General features: G+C 40.4%; 1 protein-coding gene and 1 long non-coding RNA gene across 5 annotated transcripts in view; one reads left to right on the top strand and one right to left on the bottom strand.

The window, feature by feature from the left end:
* Positions 1-16,459, bottom strand: part of vegfc (vascular endothelial growth factor c) — a 242,824-nt gene that overhangs the window by 143,985 nt on the left and 82,380 nt on the right. For all 4 annotated transcript variants that reach the window (XM_051945656.1, XM_051945657.1, XM_051945658.1 and 1 more), the window contains exon 3: positions 6,263-6,453. In XM_051945656.1, coding sequence (XP_051801616.1) covers positions 6,263-6,453 — 191 coding nt within the window. The remainder of the gene's footprint in view (positions 1-6,262; positions 6,454-16,459) is intronic.
* LOC127533185 (uncharacterized) overlaps positions 11,415-16,459 on the top strand; it is a 187,477-nt gene continuing 182,432 nt past the window's right edge. Inside the window, exon 1 of the long non-coding RNA XR_007940959.1 lies at positions 11,415-11,637. This is a non-coding gene — a long non-coding RNA (uncharacterized LOC127533185). The remainder of the gene's footprint in view (positions 11,638-16,459) is intronic.

Here is a 16,459-nt window from a genome sequence, read left to right as displayed (position 1 = left end):
GCTGGTACCTCACTCTCCAGCCATTCCAGTTCCGGATCCGACATCGAGCAGGCAAGCACAATGTTGTGGCAGATTACCTTTCGAAGTTGCCGCACATCGCCAAGGAGGGGGATAACGTGATGGAGCGTTGGTGAACACCCCATCATATGCGGCGCGTGTCTCTCTCTCGCTCCGTGCCAGTGCCAGAGAGTGCACCGCCATTCCCTGTGCCTGCAAGCTACGGTTGGTCTAAATCACGCATCATCATTTCAACGCACTGTTCACCACTCCTGGACTTTTGTGCTGGCCGTGGTCAGTGTCTGAGGGTGCACACTCGGCGCCAATGCGCCACACACACACACACACACACATACACGCTCACCTGCTGTTGCTGTCCAGTTCACTCCTCCACAGACCAAACCGAGCTGCTTTCACGGCACACCTTAAAAGTGCTATGTGGCACGCTGTTTAATATCACGTGACATGGAACCCTCCATTATTGGAGAAGGGACTATTAAATATGTGTTTGGCAGGTTGTAAATCCTGTTTAGGGAAGCCAGTAATATATATATATTTATTTATTTTTATTACTGCAATGGATTGTTTTGAAATAATTTGAAATCTTTTGTATGATGTATTCTTTTTTCTCTTGAACCCTCTGTTGGCAAGTTGGTGGTTGCCCAGGGGAGGGGCTAGGGGTATAAAAGCGGAGCTCTGGTTCATTGTGGGTGTTCTTTAGTAATCACCTACAGTTGACATGTTGCTCATTTTGCCAGAATGTCAAAAATATCAGGGGGGTTGAATAATTTTGCATGCAGCTGTATATTCTGGCACAGACACATGGTCACTATAAACTGGTAACAAATGAAAAAAGCAGTTATCAGTGTTTCCTCTACATTCATTTAGGAGTGGCATGCCACCATTCCTAAATGCTAGCTGCAGCTCCTTCAAATTTCTTTCTTTTTTGTTTTTATTATCACAAATACAACACCTCCGCAAGCCTCCACCTTGGGTCGGGTACTTGCGAGAACCAAGGTAAACTAGAGATAACCATCTTGCTCAGTATCAACTCTTTGGGGTAAATACAATGTTCTTAGTCGCAAGAGCGTGGACTTGAAAGTGACATCACGTCAAGCACCCAGGCACCAGGTCAGAGAGTCAGAGGAGTGTCGTCTTGGAAAATAGGGCAGCGACTTACCAGAGAAAAGATAGAACTATTAGCTTAAGATAACTCATAGTAGATTTTACATTTTAAATAGACATTCGCAAAATATTGATATTGACAGCTAAGGCAACGTAACATATCAGTAGCTTAAGTTAATTGGGCAAGGTGCCAACTCAGTGTTGCTAATGTGAATAAATTAACTGATAGCATTAAGCTAATATCTATGCCATGATGGAATTGCTGGCAGCATTTTCAGATGAGCTTGTTCAAATATTTCTGTAAGAAGAGAAAGACACTTGATGAAGATGACACTAGTCAGATATCATTAGCCTTTTATTGACTCATGAATAATGATGGTTAGGTTAAAAAGATTGTATTCACACTTGTAATCAGATATGATTTGACAGTAAACTATCTAACGTTAATGTTTTATGTAATCAGTCAAAGACAAGTAACATTAGACAGAGAGGAGCAGTGGAACAAAGTGAAGGACAGCAGAGTACAGTAGGGGGAGAGCCAAATGAAAGTGCAGGAAAGCAAAGTGATGGCACAGGAGAGAGAGAGAGTAGAGGAGAAAAACCTTAAGGGAAGCACAGGCTATCAGGCTGGGACTCTAAATGGGTTGAAAAATAGCCGGTTCCACTCATTGCTCTACCACACTGATGATGGTGAGTGTCAAACCTTTCTTTCCTTACTTATTTTTTTTTCTACAATATACATGTAAATATTTCTGTTAAATAAATAAAAAATTAAATAATTTATACATTCAGTGTATTTCCATTGTAAGAGCAATGATCAATAATGCCATTTGACTCTGTTCCTATAGGACAAGAGAGCCCTAGAGTGCTTCAATAAAAAAAAACCCAGAAAAATTTGTTGCTTTAAGCCTTGGTGCAAACTTTGTCACTGATTCTACAGCCCCATCAAGAAATTATTTATTGTTTTTATTTATTTAATTTTATCGTTTTATTTAATTCATTTTTAAAAATATTTACATTCAGTCTTTAAGACATTTTCAACTGGCCATTCAATAAATAGGTTGTAAAAGTTAAATCTGCAGTCAAGTGTCATTTGTTTATGCCGGCACGACTCCCCGAAGAGCCTGCTTGATCATAACAGTCTTTTTTGTGCAATAGAAGTCAATTTGTTTTTATATTTTTTGTACTTGTCCCCCTTATCCTTTGTTCTGTGTGTGACAAATTCCCTATAGAGCCTATTCTTCTTTTTACAAGCTTTTTTCAACCCTTCTGTGATCCATGTTTTTCATGTCTTTTTACAATTTGATCTATATTCGTTCAATGGACAATGGCGGTCATAAAAAAAAACAAAAATGTATCTAGAAAAGCATTATATGATTGATTGGTATTGTTCACATAAACTTCCTGCCAATCATGATTTATAAGATCTGTCTTGAGTGCCATGATTGCCTCTGGTGTTTTTGTTCTAATTAAGTTACTAGTTTGTGTATTTGTTCCTAATTTTAAATTTTAATTAATTTCTAACACAGCAAAGACAGGCAAATGATCGCTTTCATCAGTCAGTAATAATCCACTAACTATTCTCACATCGATTACATTAGTAAAAATATTCATCATCTTTGGTTATTCTGCTCAGTTTTATAATTAACGGATGGAAACTTAAACTAAACATAGTATTAACAAACTCTGCGGTTTTTATATGATCATTAGATTTTAACAAATCAATGTTTAAGTCACCACAAACCAAAATAGTTTATCATCATGATTTTCATATAATTCATAAATCTTCTTTTTAAATTGATCAATACATGCAACTAATTAATATGTTTTTGGATCTATCAACCTCCATTTCAATGGTTATACATTCCATGAAATTATCAATAGTCATGGTCATATCCCCAATAACTTTACATTTGAAAGCAGACATCACAAACAGGGCAACGCCCCCTCCCCTTTTATTGCCCCTGTTTTGCCAAAACATTTCATACCCCTCTAATCCATCCTGTAGATCTTTTCCATCACTCAACCATGTCTCTGAAATTGCTACTATAGTAAACTTGTGTTGTAGCATCTTTAATTTTGGAGAAATTACTGTAGAGACTCCTACTATTAAAATGAATCACTGAAAACGCCTCCATCTTCATACTGGAATTAAACCTATCTTCTGAATAATATTCACACTTCATATCAATGTTCTGGTAGAAGTGGATCTCTGGATCATAGTCGTTTTCTAACTCATAAGGTCTGTGATCTTTAAAGTCAAAACACTTAGAATACAAACCCAATTCCAATGAAGTTGGGACGTTGTGTTAAACATAAATAAAAAACAGAATACAATGATTTACAAATGATGTTCAACCTATATTTCATTGCATATACTACAAAGACAAGAAATTTAATGTTCAAACTGATAAACTTTATTGTTTTCAGCAAATAATCATTAATGTAGAATTTTATGCCTGCAACATGTTCCAAAAAAGCTGGGACAGGTGGCAAAAAACACTGAGAAAGTTGAGGAATGCTCATCAAACACCTGTTTGGGACATCCCACAGGTGAACAGGCTAATTGGGAACTGGTAGGTGCCATGATTGGGTATAAAAGGAGCTTCCCTGAATTGCTTAGTCATTCACAAGCAAAGATGGGCCGAGGTTCACCTCTTTGTGAACAAGTGCGTGAGAAAATAGTCAAACAGTTTAAGGACAATGTTCCTCAACGTACAATTGCAAGGAATTTAGGGATTTCATCATCTACAGTCCATAATATTATCAAAAGGTTCAGAGAATCTGGAGAAATCACTGCATGTAAGCGGCAAGGCCGAAAACCAACACTGAATGCCCGTGACCTTCGATCCCTCAGGCAGCACTGCATCAAAAACCGACATCAATGTGTAGGACATCACCACATGGGCTCAGGAACACTTCAGAAAACCACTGTCAGTAAAAACAGTTTGGCGCTACATCTGTAAGTGCAACTTAAAACTCTACTATGCAAAGCAAAAGCCATAAAAGCCCAGAAATGCTGCTGGCTTCTCTGGGCCCGAGCTCATCTACGATGGACTGATGCAAAGTGGAAAAATGTTCTGTGGTCTGACGAGTCCATGTTTCAAATTGTTTTTGGAAGTTGTGGACGTCGTGTCCTCCGGGCCAAAGAGGAAAAGAACCATCCGGACTATTATGGACGCAAAATTCAAAAGCCAGCATCTGTGATGGTATAGGGCTGTCTTAGTGCCAATGGCATGGGTAACTTACACATCTGTGAAGGCACCATTAATGCTGAAAGGTACACACAGGTTTTGGAGAAACATATGCTGCAATCCAAGCAACGTCTTTTTCATGGACGCCCCTGCTTATTTCAGCAAGACAATGCCAAACCACATTTTGCACGTGTTACAACAGCTTGGCTTCGTAGTAAAAGAGTGCGGGTACTCGACTGGCCTGTCTGCAGTCCCCCAATGAAAATGATTATGAAGCGTAAAATATGACAATGGAGACCCCTGACTGTTGAACAGCTGAAGCTGCACATCAAGCAAGAATGAGAAAGAATTCCACCTACAAAGGTTCAACGATTAGTATCCTCAGTTCCCAAACATTTATTAAATGTTATTAAAAGCAAAGGTAATGTAACACAGTGGTAAACATGACCCTGTCCCAGCTTTTTGGAACATGTTGCAGCCATAAATTTCTAAGTTAATGATTATTTGCTAAAAACAATAAAGTTTATCAATTTGAACATTAAATATCTCGTCTTTGTAGTGTATTCAAGTAAATATACGTTGAACATAATTTGCAAATCTTTGTATTGTGTTTTTATTTATGTTTAACACAACGTCCCAACTTCATTGGAATTGAGTTTGTATGTACATTCACACATTTGTGTATTTATTGCCCTTAGTTGTAAAAATAGAAACATGTGAATGCAGCACATAAGTAAAGACTTACATGATTTCCTCATAGAACAATGTTGCATTACTGTCTTATTTTTCTGGATCTACACTGCATCTATTAGATAAGCAAGATGACACTTTGGTCAAGATTGGCATATCTCAACAATAAAAAATGTCACGTTTCCTGCAGGATGAATTACAATCACTTTGCAAGGTAGCATAGAAAAGTTCGGGGAACATTTCAACAACTACGTCAGAAAACCATGGTGCCTAATATTGGTTTACAACCAAACACTGGAAAATCATAAGACATCGAACTGTCAATCTCAGTAAGCAAATGTAAACTGTGTCCACAGTAGGCTTGGGCAATAAAATAGTAACAGTATAGACTGGCAATGGACATTTCATTGACAGCAATTTGAAAACAGCTTGGCAGTTTCATTTCAATGCATTAAATGCAAACGAATAAAAGCACATAATGAAAGTCCATCCATCCATTACTTTTACACAACTTAATCATCACTAGGGTCATGGGGGGCTGGAGTCTATCCCAGCCGACAGGTCACCTGATTCCACACAGGAAGATCCCAGGCCCAGACTGGGACGTGGATCAGGGATCTACTAGCTGCAAGGCAATGGTGCTAACCATGGAGCCACTGTGCAGCCCACATAATGAAAATGTAATTGCATGAACAAAGTCCAACAATCCATCTTCACTGACTCATATACATCCAGTCAAAGCCCTCATTAGTGGAATCCCTTCATCATCTGGTGCTCTCCCCATGATGTCTTTACAGCTTTCCAGAGGTGCGCTTATCTGTGGCCATCAGGGACTCTCATGGCATTGGTCCACATCCACAGACCTCCCCTGGCGGAGGCTGCAGCTGGTAAGTCCTGGAATCACAGCCTAAAAATACCCACAACCATGTATTCCCCAACACCTCCACCTACAAGAGACACTCTTCTGATGACTTTTTTATACCAGAGTAGTGGAGAGCACACTGACTAGGAACATCACTCAATGGTACAAAAACAGCACTGACCGCGACTGGACCTCCAAGACATCTACACGACGAGGAGCACTGTGAGGGCAAATGGGAATATAGGGGACCTCTACACCCCAGCAATGAAATATTTGAGTGGCTATGCTCTATCTGGCATCTGCACAATATCAAGGCAACTCAGGAAGGAAGAGGTAAACAATACCTCCAATGTGTGAAAATAATAATAAATAAGAGGATAATGAATCTACTCACAGTTTTACTGAGGTAGCCAGTGGAGATATTTTTGCATTGTTTGTCCTCAGAGTGGCAGCATCCTCCACACCTGTAGACGGACACACAGGGTGGCTTGTAGAAGATATTGGTGGGAGCCCCGAACTCCCTTCCCACGTCGACACACACTTCTTTGGGCATGCACTGAGTCTTTCTCCACTCTGACTCTATACCTGCACACACACACACACACACACACACACACACACACACACACACACACACACACACACACACACACACACACACACACACACACACACACACAGAGTTAGCAACTTGGGTCAGGTCTGAGGTACTTGATGACAAATGGATTCTTCTGTGCAGAAAAATATCAAGAGCATACCCTCTCAGCCCATTCAATTCAGTTTTATTTATATAGCGCCAATTACAATTCAGATTGTCTCAAGAAGCTTCACAGAACCCATATGCCTGAACCCCCAGAGCAAGCATTTAGGCAACAGTGGCAAGAAAAAACTCCCTTTTAACGGGAAGAAACCTTGAGCAGAACCCGGCTCTTTTATATGGGGGAACCCATCTGCTGCTGCCTGGTGGGTTGAGAGGGACAGATAAGGTAGAGGGGGTGGGGGAGGGAGAGGGACGGGAGAAGAGGAGGGTGGGAAACATGGAACTTATAACACACAATTGGATATATACATGATAAGATAGATGATACATACAAAGTACAAGCTAACATGGCCATTGATTTGATCATTAAGCTTACTGTTCTGGTGTAAGGCTCTGGCATGAAATATACTACATATGTAGCTGGTAGTAAAATTCAAACAGTATGTACAGTGGTATGAAAAAGTATCTGAATCTTTTGGAACTTCTCACATTTCTGTATAAAATCACCATCAAATGTAATCTGATCTTTGTCAAAATCACACAGATGAAAAAACAGTGTCTGCTTTAACTAAAACCACCCAAACATTTATAGGTTTTAATATTTTAATGCGGATAGCATGCAAACAATGACAGAAGGGGGAGGAATAAGTAACTGAACCCTCTGCCTAAGGAGACTTAAAGAGCTATTGAAACCAATTTCTACCAAACAATTTAAGTCAGGTGTGTCCCCAATCACTGATGAGTGGCTTAAAGCTGCCCTGCCCACTATAAAACACACACCTGGTAAGACGTGTCTTGATGAGAAGCATTGTCTGATGTGCACCATGGCTCGCTCAAAAGAGCTGTCTGAAGACCTGCGATCAAGAATTGTTGATTTGTTTAAAACTGGGAAAGGATACAAAACCATCTCTAAAAGTCTGGATGTTCATCAATGGACAGTCAGAGAAGTTGTCTACAAATGGAGAGAGTTTGGCACTGTTGCTTCTCTCCCAAGGAGTGACCGTCCACCAAAGATGACGCCAAGAGTTCAGCGCAGAATACTCAGAGAGGTAAATAAGAACCCTAGAGTGTCTGCTAAAGACTTACAGAAATCACTGGCACAGTCCAATATCTCTGTGCACACATCAACCATATGTAAAACAATGGCCAAGAATGGTGTTTATGGGAGGACTCCACGGAGGAAGCCACTGCTGTCTAAAAAAAACATTGTTGCTCGTTTAATGTTCGCAAAAAGGCACTTGGACACTCCACAGAAGTTTTGGCAAAATATGTTGTGGACTGATGAAACCAAAGTTGAATTGTTTGGGAGGAACACACAACAACAACAGCTCACCAACATCAACACCTCATCCCCACCGTGAAGCATGGTGGAGGGTGCATCATGGTTTGGGGCTGTTTTGCTGCCTCAGGGCCTGGACAACTTGCAATCATTAATGGAAAAATGAATTCAAAAGTTTATCAGGATGTTTTGCAGGAAAACCTGAGGCCGTCTGTCAGACAGTTGAAGCTAAAAAGAGGATGGATGCTGCAACAAGACAATGATCCAAAACACAGAAGTAAATCAACTTCAGAATGGTTTCAGAAGAACAAAATACACGTTCTGGAGTGGCCAAGTCAAAGTCCAGACTTAAACCCCATTGAGATGCTGTGGCATGACCTCAAGACAGCGATTCATGCCAGACATCCCAGGAATCTGACTGAACTACAGCAGTTTTGTAAAGAAGAATGGGCCAAGATTAGTCCTGATCGATGTGCCAGACTGATCTGCAGCTACAGGAAGCGTCTGGTTGAAGTTATTGCTGCCAAAGGGGGGGCCACAAAATATTAAATGTGATGGTTCAGTTACTTATTCCTCCCCCTTCTATCATTGTTTGCATGCTATCCTCATTAAAATATTAAAACCTATAAATGTTTGGGTGGTTTTAGTTAAAGCAGACACTGTTTTTTCATCTGTGTGATTTTGACAAAGATCAGATCACATTTGATGGTGATTTTATGGAGAAATGTGAGAAGTTCCAAAAGGTTCAGATACTTTTACATACCACTGTAATGCTGTCCAGAGTAAATATATGCTTTGAAAGTGAGTTTCTAAGATGTTTGGGGCCAAATACATGATTTACTATAACTAGTGTTTTTAAATAGGCTCCAGCACCCCCCGCAACCCTGGTGAGGATAAAGCGGTGTATAGAGAATGGATGGATGGATAGTGTTTTTAAATCCTTAAAAATTGGAAAAACAATGGGACCTGATAACACCAGTTTTCCTGCTGAAAACATTTGCAGAAGAGCTCTCACCAGTTTGGCATCGACTTTTTCAGCTCTCCATAGATACACACTCCATACCAGAGCTTTGGAAAAAGGCTGTCATAATACCAGTCCCAAAAAAAAGCATGTCTCCAGGCAGACAATGATTATCGACCAGTGGCTCTCACCTCTATTGTGAGGGAATCCCTGGAGAGACTCCGAATGAATCTGTTACGCATAAAGGTGGAACCATAGCTTGATCCTTTTCAGTTTGCTTCTTCAAGAAAATGCAGCACTTGTGAAGGCATGGCCACTGTTTTGCTTTTAACTCCATTCAATCACACATTCTCCTCAAAAAAAAACGGTTGAGTTCAAGGCCGACCCATTTCTTATCAGTTAGTATCATTCCTTTCTTTCACATCGTTCACAGCAGGTGAAATTCAACTCTGTCCTATCCAGTACAGTGGTAAATAGCACAGAGGTCAGTTCACCCTTCCTCTTCACTCTGTACACCAATGACTGTGTCAGCACTCAGCCAAATCAGTTCATCATCAAGTTCTCACCCAAATTAGGGTTGTTACACCTAATTTGTTGATTGGTGTAACAACAATAAACTCAGATTAACACGGAAAAATGGTTGAGATGCTGATCGACCCCATAGTCCAGTGTCCATACACAGCAACAAAATTAAACAGGTCACCTCTTTTAAGTACCTTGGTGTGCATTTTGATAGCGACCTCAGCTGGCAAACACAGGTGGCAAGTGTTCATGCCAGAATCCATCAGCGCCTCCATTTCCTCAGACGACTTAGGCTTTTTGGTGTCTGCAGAGAAGTCATGTTGATCTTCTACTGTGCAACCAATGAATCCATATTTAGGTATGGGATCACCTGCTGGTTTGGGGCTCTCACAGTCAAGTGGAAAACACAGATTCATGACCTGGTGAAGATGGGGAGTAAAATCATGGGTGCCTCTGTTCCATTAATACCAGAAGACTTATTTATACAGGCCACCATCAGGCAGGCAAACAGTATTCTTGCTGATCCATTCCATGCTCTGTTAACAGAATACGAGCTGCTGAATTCAGGCAGGAGGTACAGAGTCCCACTGTGCAGGCTCAACCATGTTAAAAACTCTTTTATTCCTGTCTCAGTCAAGCTCACTAATGAGCAACTAGGTACGGAGCCCGATCTCACGGGGATTCGTGAAACTGTCACGTAAGTTTTAGTTTCGGTTTCGTGTGCACCAACACGATTTCGTCATGTTTTTCGTGCCGCTCACCACGAAATGTGCACCAATGTATTTTAAACGGCGGACTTTTCGTGCCACTCAGAACGTATTTCAAAAGAATGTGTATATTATATTTTTAATGTAAAACCGCGGCGAATCCAACGCTATATTTTGCATGACATCGTCCCTAAACATAACCCTAACCATAATCCTAACCATAACCTAACCATAACCTAACCATAAGCCGGTGGTACACTTACCAATTTGCATAGGAATTTCAAGAATGTCCGGCGGCCGGCGGCCGCAAACACGATCACACAAGCAGTATACGCCGATGGACAGCTTAGATCGTCATGAATCCGCCGGTATAAACCACTTTCAGATGTGATTACCACAGCGAAAAACATTTCGTGGTGAGCGGCACGAAAAACATGACGAAATCGTGTTGGTGCGCACGAAACCGAAACTAAAACTTACGTGACAGTTTCACGAATCCCCGTGAGACCGGGTTGAGGTACGGCTACCAAAGGGAGGTAATTGGGGGTGTGCATGTATGTACGGGGGACTGTGTGTATTTTTGTTTTGTTCTTATATTATTTGAACCTATTATATGTCATATATCAACCCGGTCTCACGGGGATTCGTGAAACTGTCACGTAAGTTTTAGTTTCGGTTTCGTGCGCACCAACACGATTTCGTCATGTTTTTTGTGCCGCTCACCACGAAATGTTTTTCGCTGTGGTAATCACATCTGAAAGCGGTTTATACCGGCGGATTCATGACGATCTAAGCTGTCCATCGGCGTATACTGCTTGTGTGATTGCGTTTGCGGCCGCCGGCCGCCGGATATTCTTGAAATTCCTATGCAAATTGGTAAGTGTACCACCGGCTTATGGTTAGGTTATGGTTATGGTTATGGTTAGGGTTATGTTTAGGAACGATGTCATGCAAAATATAGCGTTGGATTCGCCACGGTTTTACATTAAAAATATAATATACACATTCTTTTGAAATACGTTCTGAGTGGCATGAAAAGTCCGCCGTTTAAAATACATTGGTGCGCATTTCGTGGTGAGCGGCACGAAAAACATGACGAAATCGTGTTGGTGCGCACGAAACCGAAACTAAAACTTACGTGACAGTTTCACGAATCCTCGTGAGATCGGGCTGCATATATCCATTACACACGTGGACAAAATTGTTGGTACCCCTCAGTTAAAGAAGGAAAAACCCACAATTCTCACTGAAATCACTTGAAACTCACAAAAGTAACAATAAATAAAAATTTATTGAAAATTAAATAATCAAAATCAGCCATCACTTTTGAATTGTTGATTAACATAATTATTTAAAAAAACAAACTAATGAAATAGGGCTGGACAAAAATGATGGTACCCATAACTTAATATTTTGTTGCACAACCTTTTGAGGCAAGCACTGCAATTAAACGATTTCTGTATTTGTCAATGAGCGTTCTGCAGCTGTCAACAGGTATTTTGGCCCACTCCTCATGAGCAAACAGCTCCAGTTGTCTCAGGTTTGATGGGTGTCTTCTCCAAATGGCATGTTTCAGCTCCTTCCACGTATGTTCAATGGGATTCAGATCTGGCTCATAGAAGGCCACTTTAGAATAGTCCAACGCTTTTCTCTCAGCCATTCTTGGGTGTTTTTGGCTGTGTGTTTTGGATCGTTGTCCTGTTGGAAGACCCATGACCTGCGACTGAGACCAAGCTTTCTGACACTAGGCAGCACATTTCTCTCCAGAATGCCTTGATAGTCTTCAGATTTCATCGTACCTTGCACACTTTCAAGACACCCTGTGCCAGATGCGGGAAAGCAGCCCCAAAACATTACTGAGCCTCCTCCATGTTTCACCGTAGGGACAGTGTTCTTTTCTTCGTATGCTTGGTTTTTGAGTCTATGAACATGGAGTTGATGTGCCTTACCAAAAAGCTCCAGTTTGGTCTCATCTGTCCAAAGGACATTCTCCCAGAAGCTTTGTGGCTTGTCAACATGCATTTTTGCAAATTCCAGTCTGGCTTTTTTATGAGTTTTTTTCAGCAGTGGTGTCCTCCTTGGTCGTCTCCCATGAAGTCCACTTTGGCTCAAACAACGACGAATGGTGCGATCTGACACTGATGTACCTTGGCCTTGGAGTTCACCTTTAATTTCTTTGGAGGTTGCTCTGGGCTCTTTGGATACAATTCGAACGATCCGTCTCTTCAATTTGTCATCAATTTTCCTCTTGCGGCCACGTCCAGGGAGGTTGGCTACTGTCCCGTGGGTCTTGAACTTCTGAATAATATGAGCCACTGTTGTCACAGGAACTTCAAGCTGTTTAGAGATGGTCTTATAGCCTTTACCTTTAAGATGTTTGTCTATAATTTTTTTTCGGATGTCCTGGGACAATTCTCTCCTTCGCTTTCTGTTGTCCATGTTCAGTGTGGTACACACCTTTTCACCAAACAGCAGGGTGACTACTTGTCTCCCTTTAAATAGGCAGACTGACTGATTATGAGTTTGGAAACACCTGTGATGTCCATTAAATGACACACCTGAGTTAATCATGTCACTCTGGTCAAATAGTTTTCAATCTTTTATAGAGGTACCATCATTTTTGTCCAGGCCTGTTTCATTAGTTTGTTTTTTTAAATAATTATGTTAATCAACAATTCAAAAGTAATGGCTGTTTTTGATTATTTAATTTTCAATAAATTTTTATTTATTATTACTTTTGTGAGTTTCAAGTGATTTCAGTGAGAATTGTGGGTTTTTCCTTCTTTAACTGAGGGGTACCAACAATTTTGTCCACGTGTGTATGTATTCTTAATAGTATGTGTTCTGTTTCACTGTGTTGCAGTGCTGCTTGATTTCTTGCCTTGTCTAAGACAAATTTCTCCCACAGGAGACAATAAAGTAAACTTGAAACTTGAAATTTCAGTCCTGTCTGAATTTAGTAGCAGGAAATTAAAGGTCATCCAGGTCTTTTTGTCCTTAAGACAATCTTGCAGTCTGGCTAGCTGATTATTTTCATCAAGTTTCATCGATAAAAACAACTGTCTTCACCATAACAATGGAAATTAACACAGTGCTTCCTAAATAATGTTGCCTAAAGGAAGCATGTATAATGTGAAAAATATCGGTCTAAGACAGAACCCTGAGGAACTCCATGATAAACCTATTATGCTCAGAAAAGTCACACATGGTATACGTCCATAATCACCTGTTGCAATGTATTACGAGCCAGTGGATAAACTGTTTAATAAAAAGCAATGTCAAACCTTCTTAGCAACACACGGTCCTGTCTGCTAAGAGTTACTTCGATTATTGAGTGATCTCTCTGGTATTAATTTAGCAGATTAGTTCATTTTTTGGAATCCTGTTTTGATCTACCCTGTCAATGCAAATCCGTAAAACATTGTATGTAAGTGATTACAATGCTGCAAAATGATTCGATGTAAACATTTACATTTAAATGTCTGACATTAAGAATATTAATTTAAGAGAACTTGATGTGTCATTTCATACACACATCATCTTTTATCAACTTACTGTAAAACATGAGAAATTTTCATTCCCCACACATTCATTTTATTTCAAAATGGGGGCATGAATTATGTAATATAACTACACCTACATTCTCAGTCTGAAGCAAAGAAAAGGTCAGTAAAAACAAAGCAATACTTCCAGTGTTTGAATCTAGAAACACCACATTTTCTCACTTAAAACTGGATTCACAAAGATACTGCATCAACATTGCAGGTTTAATATAAAAAAGTAGGGCTAAGTAAGTTAACATATTATTAGCATGTTAACGCATTAAGTAATTAAGCACAGTTTTATATTATTTTCCAATCCAATCCAACTTTATTTACACACGTGGACAAAATTGTTGGTACCCCTCAGTTAAAGAAGGAAAAACCCACAATTCTCACTGAAATCACTTGAAACTCACAAAAGTAACAATAAATAAAAATTTATTGAAAATTAAATAATCAAAAACAGCCATTACTTTTGAATTGTTGATTAACATAATTATTTAAAAAAACAAACTAATGAAACAGGCCTGGACAAAAATGATGGTACCTCTATAAAAGATTGAAAACTATTTGACCAGAGTGACATGATTAACTCAGGTGTGTCATTTAATTGACATCACAGGTGTTTCCAAACTCATAATCAGTCAGTCTGCCTATTTAAAGGGAGACAAGTAGTCACCCTGCTGTTTGGTGAAAAGGTGTGTACCACACTGAACATGGACAACAGAAAGCGAAGGAGAGAATTGTCCCAGGACATCCGAAAAAAAATTATAGACAAACATCTTAAAGGTAAAGGCTATAAGACCATCTCTAAACAGCTTGAAGTTCCTGTGACAACAGTGGCTCATATTATTCAGAAGTTCAAGACCCACGGGACAGTAGCCAACCTCCCTGGACGTGGCCGCAAGAGGAAAATTGATGACAAATTGAAGAGACGGATCGTTGGAATTGTATCCAAAGAGCCCAGAGCAACCTCCAAAGAAATTAAAGGTGAACTCCAAGGCCAAGGTACATCAGTGTCAGATCGCACCATTCGTCGTTGTTTGAGCCAAAGTGGACTTCATGGGAGACGACCAAGGAGGACACCACTGCTGAAAAAAACTCATAAAAAAGCGAGACTGGAATTTACAAAAATGCATGTTGACAAGCCACAAAGCTTCTGGGAGAATGTCCTTTGGACAGATGAGACCAAACTAGAGCTTTTTGGTAAGGCACATCAACTCTATGTTCATAGACTCAAAAACCAAGCATACGAAGAAAAGAACACTGTCCCTACGGTGAAACATGGAGGAGGCTCAGTAATGTTTTGGGGCTGCTTTGCTGCATCTGGCACAGGGTGTCTTGAAAGTGTGCAAGGTACGATGAAATCTGAAGACTATCAAGGCATTCTGGAGAGAAATGTGCTGCCTAGTGTCAGAAAGCTTGGTCTCAGTCGCAGGTCATGGGTCTTCCAACAGGACAACGATCCAAAACACACAGCCAAAAACACCCAAGAATGGCTGAGAGAAAAGCGTTGGACTATTCTAAAGTGGCCTTCTATGAGCCCAGATCTGAATCCCATTGAACATATGTGGAAGGAGCTGAAACATGCCATTTGGAGAAGACACCCATCAAACCCGAGACAACTGGAGCTGTTTGCTCATGAGGAGTGGGCCAAAATACCTGTTGACAGCTGCAGAACGCTCATTGACAAATACAGAAATCGTTTAATTGCAGTGATTGCCTCAAAAGGTTGTGCAACAAAATATTAAGTTATGGGTACCATCATTTTTGTCCAGCCCTATTTCATTAGTTTGTTTTTTTAAAATAATTATGTTAATCAACAATTCAAAAGTGATGGCTGATTTTGATTATTTAATTTTCAATAAATTTTTATTTATTGTTACTTTTGTGAGTTTCAAGTGATTTCAGTGAGAATTGTGGGTTTTTCCTTCTTTAACTGAGGGGTACCAACAATTTTGTCCACGTGTGTATATAGCACTTTAAACAACCACAGATTGAAGCAAAGTGCTGTACATCCAGAACAGGAAAATAAAATCAAAAATACACAATAGAAGTACTAAAAACCAATACAATCACCATTAGCATTATTGTGCAAGTCTGATGCTCACTGGCTCTGAAGACACATGCAGACAAACCATGGGTCACAGGAGGGCTGGATGTTGATCAGTACTTGGGATGATGGGCGTCATCCCGTCTCAACCGAACAGTGAAGGGAAGCTTTGGCAGACCGGTTGGATGCAGCATGTGGGAGAAATAGAGATAAACTACAACAAGAGAAGCTAACACAGCGAAGTAGTTAGCTATTAGCCTAGCCGCGCTAGACAACCCACGGCAACGAATTTAATTCTCTGCCAGGGAGGGTCTAGTTACCCTCCATAAGGCTCGAGGCTGGATTCTCCTAAAACTGGCCGGACCAATCACCATGAAGTGTAGAGTCAGAAGGCGGGCGTAACGAAGTGACGACAGAGGCGTGACGATTCTGACAGAAACAACCGGCGCACAATAAACAGTTATCTTTCGACTCGGCTTTGGCCACAGCCCTTAAAGATTTGAAGCTAAAATTCAACTTGAAAGATAAACAAAGGACGGCACTTAAGTGTTTCATTGAGAAGAAAGATGTATTTGGACTTATGCCGACGGGATATGGCAAATCCTTAATATACCAGTTGGCTCCGCGGCTCCGCTGGTTGGGCAGCTAATGGGACTTAGCCACAATCCGCCGGTGCTCTCGGAACTACGTCAGCCTATTCGTTGCGTTGATTGGTTGTATACCTACCCAATTGCTGCAGAGGGATTTGATAGACAACCTTTAAGCCC

The sequence above is a fragment of the Acanthochromis polyacanthus genome, chromosome 3 (genome assembly GCF_021347895.1).
Source record: "Acanthochromis polyacanthus isolate Apoly-LR-REF ecotype Palm Island chromosome 3, KAUST_Apoly_ChrSc, whole genome shotgun sequence".
NCBI lineage: Eukaryota > Metazoa > Chordata > Actinopteri > Pomacentridae > Acanthochromis > Acanthochromis polyacanthus.
Note: the sequence above shows the minus strand (reverse complement) of the source record. Positions and strands in the feature narration are given on the sequence as shown.